Below are 11,498 nucleotides of genomic sequence, written 5' to 3'. Positions count from 1 at the left end.
GGACTGCCACAGGGAGGAAGGGGTCAAGCTATTTTCTAAAGCACCTGTAGGCCAGGCAAGAAATAATAGATGGAAACTGAACAAGGAGAGATTTAACCTGGAAATAAGGAGAAACTTTCTGACAGTGAGAACAATCAACCAATGGAACAGCTTGCCCTCGGAAGTTTTGGGAGCGCCATCACTTGAGACTTTCAAGAACAGATTTGGACTACCATTTGTCAGAAATGGTGTAGGGTCTCCTGCTTGGGTGGCGGGGGGTTGGACTAGATAACCTATAAGGTCCCTTCCAACTCTGATTATCTGTTAAATCTGTTAATATTCTTGAGATTTTTCCATGATCCAGTATAGATTTGCAATATGGTCACGTGTGTTGTGACCTCTTTCTGAAGTCAGATTCAAGATGTTCTTCAACATCCTAATTCATTTTTGATGTTCAGCGCCAGACATTGTGGAAGGATCTTGAGAATCTTGCTAGTGTGAGGGATAAGGACAACTGTGCAGTAATCGAAAACAATATCTGGGGTTGCCCTTTTTTGGCACTGAAGTGAACACTAATCATTTCCAATCCTGTGGTCAAGTGCTCATTTCCCATATTTTCTGGCACAAAGTTGTGTTAGTTGTCAGTGGTACAAGCCTTAGCAATTCTGTGGGGATGATATCAACATCTGGAGCCTTGTTGCTTGGCAGCTGACTCATTGCCCACACAACTTTTTTCCTAAAGAATGCCTGGTTCTATTTCTGCTTCCCTTTCCTTCATCATCTTGAGCTGAGTCTCTTTGTTGCTGGCATATGGCTCTTCTGTATATTTTTGCCATCTGGTTTTGACACCTTGTTGTTCAGACAGTTCTTTCCCTTGCTTGTTTTGGATGACACTTTTATGCACAGTAAATGGTGTTTGAATCCTTTTGACTTGCACAAATACATTCCTGTTGTGAATCATCATGTAGTCCTCTTTTAGCTGCTTGTACCACTAGCCCCAGTGAACTTGGCTGTCTTTCCTTTCTGCTCTTTGGAAATCCACATCCAATCTCTTTGCTTCCTTCCATTTGCTTACTGCTTTAGCTCTTTTTTTTCCTCTTGGCTATTCTGATGGTTTCCTTATATGATATGTGTTCAGCAGCTGTTTCAATGAAGGTTGGTTGAATTTTTTGCCATAGTTCATTGGTCCTCTTCTCAGAAGTGTCCAGCAGTTCAAACTTATTTTTCATTTCAATTGCATATGTGGAAGAGATTTTTGGTGATGTCAAATGTCTTTGGTGGTGCTGTCTTATTGATGTTGCATTATTTGATCTGCTCTTAGCAACCAAAAATGCATGATTTGAACAGCAGTCAACACCTGGATACAAGACAGGGAAGATTGAACTGTATCATCAATGGCTGCATGGAACATAGTCAATCTGTTTTACATTCAAGTTTATCAAGTGTATAAGCAACACTTGTGCTGTTTGAATCAGATATTCATGATTCGGAATGATTTTCGTAACACTAATCTGAGTGATTTTATTGGAAAAATGTAGTCCCTAATGGCCAAGGCTTGGCAGAAGATCTACCTTCTCTGTGTCCCTGAAAGAAAGTGGAAGATCTAAACAAAGGCCCCAGACAATAGCCTAACATATCCATTAATGGTTTTCATAAGTCATCCTAGATGTTTCTCCAACACCTTACATTTATTTAAAAAAATGGAAATTACAATTGAAGTATATTTGTATGGTTACACACACACACAAAGATAGGTATGGTGACTTTGAAAAGAACCATCTTCTACCCAACCCACACTTTCCTGTAAGGTTCACTAAAAAAACAAAGAAATGAAGTGAAACATTCCTCTTTACTTCCAAAGGCATTTCTGCTGGCTGCCTCTCCTTGTTTCCTGGAACACCCGTTTGGAAAGCTCTGGACCCAACCAGCTATCCACACCCATTACAGAATCTTCACTACTCCCTTCAGGTTGCAACAGCCGCTTGTGAAGACTGAGAGGTATATGAAGTGATAGGGCAGGTGGGGAGTGTGTAACCTTTTTCAAAACATCAGAGTTAAGGCAATTTGTTTCTAGCATTTTAAGTAGACTATCCTGGAGAGGATAATATTTAAAATATTTCTTCAAAATCCCATCACTGGAGAGAGTACTGTGTCTTCACCAAGGACAAAGGGTGTTATATGGAGTTAAACTACTTTTCTAATCTTAAACACGAAAAGAACTGCAGTGTTGATACAAGAACTCTCTTGTGAAATCTCTCTTCCATTGTATCATTGTGTACAAGTTTAAGCTGTTTTCCTGTGTTTACTCAGAGAGAGGTTGCTTTTCAGTGCCACTGAGAAATTACTATTACAGGCCCTGCATAAGTTCAGAAAAGCTGCAGGATATTCACACTACCATGCACCTCTTTCCAATGCCGAATGTCCTGTAATGTACAGTACAGTATATTAAGATGGATTCTCAAGTGCTCAGGCCCCGTTGTTGGTCTGTTCAGGCAGAGACATACAACTATACCACTTCAGCTGTAATTTAGCAAGTTATACTGCTTGCCATAAAATTGCTTACAATAATAGAGGGTGGGGAGAGAAAGGGCACTGAGAACCAGAAAAAAAGAAGTGAGAACATCTCATGTACCAGTGAATTTATTGTATTAAAACAATAAATAAAAATGTTTGGATTTTTTTTTTCTGTCAAGGGTGTAACCAAAGTATTTCAACGGAAGCCACTAACAAAACTTAGTCTGAAAAATGTTGTTAAATAAATATAATGGATATTGTACATACAGTATTTGTTGCAATATTAAATATATATATAATCTTTCAAGGACTTCCCTTTTGTTTTGCAAACAGAAAGCATGCAAGTCCATGTTTGCTTTTGTTAAAAATGAAAGTGTCTAAGTTTTACAGTTTAGTACTGGTTTTGCTTCATACTTAAGACTTGTTTGTTTCATCAGAATGTGCATATTCTAGCCGGTCCTTATTACCTTCTTATTAAAAACATTGTTAAATGCCAATGAATTTTTTTTAAAAAGACTTCTGTGATTTCCAATGAATTTGGACCACCATAGCAAATACCACCTCACAATGAAAAATTAATGCTGGGAACAAATGGAAGAAAACAGTGCTGTTAAAAGAAATTGTGTTGGTAAATATACATCATTGTTTATAAATAATTGGACAAAGCTTTCTGGAAGCAAAAGCAAGCCTATTTTTAGTGAACAATCTTACATGCTCTTATTAGAAACAACCTGTGGAGATCCCACAAGTTCAACAAAGTCCCAATCAGACTGTCCCGATGCAAAGTTTAGACGACAGAAGATGATATCCATTTTGGTCTATGGGAGTATGAAATCTTAGATGTGATTTGAGAGGGCTAGGCCATTACCCTAAGTACAGGGGTATCAAACTCACGGCCCACGGACCAGATGCATCACACACTGGCCACCCCCACCCCCAATTTAGCAATGGGGGGAAAAGTCACAATACGTCATGTGACGCCATGACGCCACGGGTTTGAACCCCTGCCCTAGCACCACAGTCCAAAATATCATTGAGAATTTTCACACACACACACACACACACATACAACTTTCACGGCAATCAATTCTGCATAAAATCACCCCCCCACACACACACATATAATAAACTTTCACGGCAATTAATTCTGCATAAAATCACACACACACACATAATAAACTTTTACGGCAATCAATTCTGCATAAAATCACACACACAAAAACATATGTATGTATGTATGTATGTATGTATGTATGTGATATTCAGCTTTGTTCGAGTATTTTCCCACGTCATTATAGTTGTGCTTTTAAAGTTGTAGCAACGTTTCGGCAGAATCTCATCTGCCATCATCAGGCTTCTGTACTGTGTTCGTCTGTCACAGTTTTAATTTTAATTTTAATTAATTTAAATTTAATTAATTTTAATTTTCATTAATTTAAAACTGAAACCACTGTAAAAGTCTGACTCACAGACGAACACAATACAGAAGCCTGATGATGGCAGATGAGATTCTGCTGAAACGTTAACGCTACAACTTTAAAAGCACAACTACAATGACGTGGGAAAATACCCGAACAACACACACACACACCGCAAAAATATAATAAACTTTCACGGCAATCAATTCTGCATAAAATCGTGCATGTGCACAGACACACACAGATATATAAAATAAACTTTAGCGGCAATCAATTCTGCATAAAATCACACACACACACACAAACAATAAACTTTCATGGCAATCAACTCTGCATAAAATAGGAAAGTTTGGGGAGTGTTTTTTCAGGCCTAGGAGAATGTATCACTTTTGGATCACTCCTGTTACAATTCTACCAATGAGTCCAAGAAGAGGTGCCATACATATATTTTGATAGCCTGCTGGCAGCTAAGTAACTCAGTAAAAGAAGGGCAATTCATTTTTATGACAGAATGGAAATAGATGTGGACACACAAAAACCCACTCAGGAATAGTGCTAAATTTCTTGCATGAGAAAACAGGAAATTGCAATAGATCAAGTTTAAGACTAGCCTAACATAGCCAGTCTTTTCTGACAGAGATTGAATCCCATATGCAAAGCATTTGTCCTGCCACTGAGTGCCAATCACCTCTGACTTGGGTCACGACTACAATGTTTTATTAACACTTATTTGAACACACTGGACCTTAACTAACAATTGTATAATATGGCATTTCCTTTCCTTGGCTTCATGCAGCCCCCTCTCTCATTTGAATGCATCCCAACATATTTCTTCCTTTGCTGAAACAGCTAATTTACCTGTTGGCTGTTCTAAAGGGTCTGCAATGTGCAGTCAGCTGTAGCTCTCTGATCTCTTCTTCCCACTCCATGCTTGTACAAGAAATCATCCTTGCATTTGCAAATGCAGCTGCTGCAGGGCCATCTGAAGTGCTTTTTCTTTCTGGGAGCATCCTGTGATTGTTGGGGCATCCTCGGTGCTACCACTGGCCCGGCTAATGATGCCGAACGTCCCATTCTTCCTATTTTAACACTTGATTGTGTCATAAGCCGAGGAATATACAGGAAGGGGTATTAGGCCGACTCTGTAGCTGGGATGAAGCCCCTTGTCAAAATAAAAATTGATGAGAGAACTTGCACAGCAGAGAATGAAACAGTTCCTATCGGGTATGGATGTGCCATTATCTAATTTACTGCTAGGAATAGCAGCAGGGTCAAGCAACCCCATAACTAAATCTATCCATCACTGTCATTGCACAGCCAGCACTTCTGCTTTACGCAATCACATCTCCTTGTTCCATATGGCTTTCGGTCTTATGCAAAGGCTTCTCTGGTGTTGCTTAGCTGGGAGCTCTCTACCTACAGAGATTGGCATAGGTCAAAGTGCCAAAACGATGACACAGGATTGACAGAACTTTCCCACCAGATATCTACCAAATGCACCACATTGCACACATTAACACACCATATTCACTGTATGGTAGAGCTGGATTTAACAACCAAATCAACCCAATCCCCCAAGGCTATTTTTCTTCTTTGCTACAGTTTTCTAGTAACAGCCAACTACAGGATGTACTTAGTCAAAGAGAGGGTTTTATCGCTGCATTCTTCCTATGTGTCAAAAGACTTTATCCACACCGTTACATCATGCAATGCCTTACAAGAAAGCCAAGTTCAAAGTCATACCAAACAAGTTTTCAGAAGATAATTGGTTGAATTTAGTTATTCCTCTGCTCAACATGGAACTTGTTAGCATTCACTAAATATTTCCAAACGTGTGGTTACTCTGCTAGCTAAGTAGTTACCACACACACACTTAAAACTGAGAAGAAAATGTCCTAAATGTAGGAAATGCACTCATTTGAACATATTTACGAGTAATATGGAGCAGTTTTGCATGGCCTGAAAGCATTCCAAAGTCACCTCTCCTTCCAGAAAGCAACGTTTAGAACCTCACTTCTTCACTCTTTGGCACAGGAAAAAAGATAGATACCTGGCAGCTCCATGCATACCTGAGACAGGAAAATGAAAAGGAATGAGAGTGCTGCTTGGATGGAGACAGATTTAGCTCCACAATAGGCAAGTGTTGAATAATTCAGCTTCTACTGCTGGGACATGGCAATAGGGAGCAGTCACAGCAGCAGTAAATCCAATTCTGCCCAAGAGCAAAGTTTCTTGGCTTCCACATCAACTCATTCTGGCTCTTTTTTTCTTGAATTCTGGTTGAAATGTCTCCTTCCTCATCAGTGGGGAACTGGCAACATGAAATGACTTTGGCAGCACTTAACACAATTCCTCATCCAAAGAAATAATGACTTGATTTTTCATTACCTTGGTACATATTCCCCTTTCCTGACATCCTGACTTAGTGTATCAAGAGGCAACTTCTGGGATCATAAGTAGACATAAGCTGCTGGGTGTAAATTTGGGGAGCAGTAATCCCAAGATACCTTGAGGACTGTATCATTGCCGTCCAATGAAGGAGATTAAAAAGAAAGGAAGTGCTAAAGTAGGCTTAACTTCCCCAGTGAGCAGATCATTAATGATGCTATGTGAAAATACACATTTCCCAGCTGCACAGAAACAGCTGTCCTGAATAATTGGTCCTCCTCACCATCTAGGGTTGATCTTGTAATATTAAAATGCACAGAGCATAGCAAAACCATTTCTTAAGCCCTGCATTAATAAAAATATTTAAATTAATCTAATTATACTTAAGATGAATACAAGTTTTAATGTACTTTTTAGTGTATTTATAGTGAATGTGAGAGATCATTAGGAAGTTTAGAACTTTGGCAGGATAATAGTAGCAGTGCAATTACTGGCTATTATGAGCATTGTAAATTTATTTATTAGATTCTACTTCTTACTATTATTCATTAAAATAAACCGGGATGGAACATTTCATTTCAAGTCACCTTTTTTCAGACATGAAACTTGTTTTTCTTAAAATTGAAAATAGAAACATTATTTCTCATGCCTCTTTCTTGAATTAACAACCAGAGTGACATAGTTGTATAGATTTTGAATACTTTTAAATTATATTGTTTTCATCTCATGTCCCCACTGTTCATGTACACTAATATGTGTATAAACTCAACCTTCCTTTTCAGCAGTAGAGTCGGACAATACAGAAGTTTTTAAATGTTTCTAGGAGTATCTGTCACAGGAGAATCTTCATTCATAAGAGTCACTTATGAAGTGATGATATTTCGGGAAGTTTTTTCGGGCAGGAATTGACAGGTGCCTGATGTATGTTTGTGTACATACGTAGGAAAGATATGTGCCATCAAGCACAACCCACAGCAATGCACTTGTGTCCATCAAGATACATAGAGAGGGATTTTTTTATCATATCACTTCTCACATAAGGTCATTTTGGTACAATCAAGGCTTGCTGCTAATGCCACAGAGATGGATGGAGATATCTGGTAATCAGAGGCATCTGCAGGGGCTGAGGAGGCAAACCTAAGTGGAACTGTTTATCCCAACATCTAATGCAAGTATACACAGGTAAAGTTTGCATCATAATATCATTTGTGTGATGTCATTTTGTAGTAATCTTGATTTGCTGCAGCTATTTATGTTGGTGACTCTTTTCTTAACCATTGTTGTTATTATACAAACACACACATACACACAATGTATACTGACTCATGGACAACTGGTTCTATACACAGTAACTGCAACAAGGCTGTTATATGCACAAAGATGGAAGATCACAGAAACACCAACAATTGAGAATTGGATCGTGAATGTTCAGAAATGGCTATATTGACTTGTTGGGTTAAGAAGGGAACTACAACTACTGGAAAAAAGATTGAAATCCTTTGTAGATTTTTTTAAATGGGAAATGGAAAAAACAAACTCCTAATTTTGAGATTTATTGATTAAAAAGATTTCTTTATAGGAAGAAGAGAACTCTGATATGCAAAATGGGAGGGTGGAGATGACCATTGTTATGTTTGCAATTGCTGCAAGGAAGATTGGAAGTTGCTTCTTTAGATTACTTTTTCTTCATTTTTTGTTATTTTTACTTTTTCTTTTGCCCCTTTATAATCTTTCCCTTTTCTATCTCTTCTATGTTTTTGAAGTTTTTTAAATCTCTGTAAAATCTTATTTGAATAAAAATTATTCATAATAGGTCTACAGAAAGACACAAAGATGATAAGAGGAGTTCTTTTCTAACATCAAATAAGTAGAGGATCCTCATTCTTAGAACCTTTACCATGAGGAGTAAAGGCAGAGAAGAAGCCTACTACTTCCTTAGCAAACTAAAAATGAAGCATAGAGACAAAAAACCCTGGGTCTTGACTTCTGTATCTAAAAAAATAGGCTATGGTGGTCTAAATTATGATTCTATGCAGCATATGAGAATGAGCATTGTTCTCAAAGCCGTATCGCATCACAAGAACTGAGATTACACAGAAATAAAACTCCAGTCTTATTTTAAATTAAACTTCAGTCGTCAGGATCTTGAAAATGCTGGTTGCAAATCCCCTTAAGACACATTGCCTTGTCCACAAATAATAAGTACATTTCAGGACAACTGAATGTGCATATTCTTGTGATAAGGAAGAGGATGCTATTAAAACAGGAGGGAGGCGAGCTAAATTGACCATGGGCCAGCTTATACTTAAGATGATTTTATTGTTAAGATCCACACTGCTAATGTAGGCCTCTTCCTTCTCAAATCTATTGCAATCTGAGGACTACCAAGGATAGTAACTTAGGGCAGCAGCATGCGCCGTAGCTCCTGACTGGAGGCAACAGGTAGCGAGCAGGTAAAGTTTTCACAGACATAAGCAGTAGCTTTTCCATCTTTCTTTTCCAGAGAGGAGAGGAAACCAAGCTGACGGTAGAGGAATCCTGCTGTATCCCCATCAGCAAGAATCAGCACCTGAAACAAATTTATCACAAATAAGATCAGGAGCTAACTAAGTCCATGGTTATAATACAATTTGCTCTTCCCCCAAGCACTATGGATTTGATTAACACGGAGAAAATCTTATAAAACCTTAAAAATTTGCTGATATTTCACATCCCCAAACACATGGAGCACTTGTTGCTTTTATGAACCATCGTCACCCAAAATTAGGTTGGCCCTGATCCTGCTGTTCTTCCAACAAATGCTCAAAACCTGGTAGTTCTCCCATAATTTTCCCCTACGCTTCTCTTTTTCCTGGCACCTATGTAATCACCCATCTCTCACTGTATTCTTCATAACATCAGTTAACTCTTCAGATTAAGATTCTATATAGCACTACTAAAGCAATTTTCCCATAATAAAGCAACAGAATAAAAAGTCATTTAATATAGCAATATATAATCCAATAATGTTTCTTTTATATTTATTCTAAAGTAATTCCAGTTTAATTGGGGGTGGGGGAGTGGAGAGAGAGCTGATCTGCAACTTCAGTTATAACCTTCCTTTTGCAACTTCCAATAATACCCTATTCATGGGATCAGCTGCTGCTTCCTGCTCAGCAAAAATATGAATTTTCTTCACTATTTCTTTTAATTGCAGTGTTTACCTATGCCATAATTAAAAAGGAAAGTACATTGGTAATTTAAGTCCATCACTCCCTGCAGAAAATAGCAATTGACAACAAGGCACTTAATTAGTATGGCTGTGTAGACGCTTAAAAGAAAGAAATTAATGATAGAAACTACAAGGAGAAAGCTTCTAATCAAAGACAGCACTTCTAAACAGACTCAGCTAAAATACTTTAGATGCTTGTATTGTGACTGAATTTTACATTGAAAAATATACCACAAATACATTCTCTCTAAAAGTCAGAAGGAGACCATAAAAATAATGTATGCAATTGTTTGGCAACAACATACAATACCCCTTCCGAAAAAAGCAGTATATCTCAGCTAAATAGCTTTTGATAGAATTGTTTCGAAGATAGGAATCTGTCTCACTATACATTTCAACTAGATCCAGATCCTTTCCAGTCATAAGATAAAAAAAATAAAGCACAAAGAGTTTTGGAACAATCAGCAACTTCTTCCTCTGCTTTGTTTTCATTGCAAGAGAACATGCACTGAAAGTAATACAATCGTCCTGATCAGCATTCTGGACTGAGATAAAGCATAACAACTTGATTTTAGTAAAGGAAAATTTACATTAGCTGTCTCCCACTTCAGGTACTCAGGAAGTCTAATGTTGTCCAACTGAATTGATGAACTTGACCTGTATAACAAAACTGGAGGGTTAGGTTGTGATTTGAATTAACAAACTATAAATAAGAGCCTCTGAAACAATCAAGAAACCCAGGTCTCTATTCAAGTCTATATATTTTTCTGGTTCAATACTGATTAAGGAGATATGGGAGATACTATGATTTATTCAAGACAGTTTCTCTTTTTCACAATCCCTGACACTTGTGATCAGGGATTCTGATCCGTGTGGCAGTTTGGTGAAGGGAGTTTGTGTTCCTGCTCCTATTTCTCTACCGCCCTCTCCACTTCTAATCCATCTGTGCCACAACTAATCTGTAATCAACATAACCATACTGTTGCCACCCCCACTAGCCCAGCAGTCTTCAAAAACATCATTCTAATTGAATTCAAACTGCATTAATCACTTTTACAGCATGCCAACTTCCTCTATGTAGGATCTGAAGTTTGAGCTAGTGGTCTATCCCCGTGCTTCTGCCATAAATATCGGATTCCTGCAACATTATGTGAGGAGTTGAATATTAAGCTAAAGATAAAATGAAATGAAAAGATAAATACTATACTTGTGGGACTTTTCTATGTCCAAAGCTGGCATAAGCAACAGAATAAGTCCTCATAGGAGCATTCTCGGAAGGAATGGCCCGGCCAAAAGACCTCTTCCACACTAAATCATTCCCACTGAAAAGTTTCTTCCTTCCCTTCAGTAATAAAAAGAAGTGAGCTGTACATGACAAGCATGGTTTCCAATCAAAGGAATCAACTATATAATGTGTTAGACCTTTCTCGTTAATGTTAAGATAAATGGGTAGATTGGTGGCATTTGGGGAGTTGTTCACAAAGCTAGGAGGACTCTATTGTGAAATAGAAAATAAACAAAACATCAAGAATACTTGTGTGCCTTTTCTCATCCCATTCTCTGGACTATCTAGCACTCCCCACAAGAGTATTCACATTTTTAAAAAGGCACTTGTCTCCAATCATACTGCTTTTATTTTGGAAACCCATTGGCAAAGGCAAAAGTATCAATAATAATTAATGAAGCTGGTTTGCAGCCAATTAGATACCACTTATGTCCCCATATAGCTGGAGTGTCTATTAATCTTGGTTTTCTCTACTGTAGTTTTCTCTACTGTGTCGAGACAAATCTCTCTCTCCTATCTTGCTCCCTTCAAGAAACAAGTAGAAACCAATCTTGAATGCATTTGGCTATTCTGACATTTAAATTCAGCGTCTGGTTTTCTGTTTCTAAAGACGGAAAAGATCTCTCACTTCTACATAAATTCAATCTCTTTCCCAGTTAATCTGCCAAAATGAAACTGTGCAAAGAGAACAAAACTTGACAAA

At 37.9% G+C, this 11,498-nt stretch overlaps 1 protein-coding gene across 2 annotated transcripts in view; it reads right to left on the bottom strand.

Moving 5' to 3' along the window:
- Positions 1 to 8,598: 8,598 nt before the first annotated feature.
- The window catches only part of SPATA20 (spermatogenesis associated 20), a 59,142-nt gene continuing 56,242 nt past the window's right edge, over positions 8,599 to 11,498 (bottom strand). Inside the window, exons 16-17 of one of the 2 annotated variants that reach the window (XM_087955875.1) lie at positions 10,101 to 10,167; positions 8,599 to 8,868 (exon numbers count right to left, since the gene is read on the bottom strand). In XM_087955875.1, the coding sequence (XP_087812001.1) occupies positions 10,135 to 10,167 (33 nt within the window). In that variant the 3' untranslated portion in view covers positions 8,599 to 8,868; positions 10,101 to 10,134. The remainder of the gene's footprint in view (positions 8,869 to 10,100; positions 10,168 to 11,498) is intronic. The other variant, XM_087955874.1, reaches the window with a different exon arrangement.

This window comes from Notechis scutatus, chromosome 2, assembly GCF_049901735.1.
Source record: "Notechis scutatus isolate UNSWTSFEM ecotype Mainland chromosome 2, rNotScu1.2, whole genome shotgun sequence".
NCBI lineage: Eukaryota > Metazoa > Chordata > Lepidosauria > Squamata > Elapidae > Notechis > Notechis scutatus.
The sequence above is the reverse complement of the archived record's forward strand: the minus strand, read 5'-3'. Positions and strand labels throughout refer to the sequence as shown.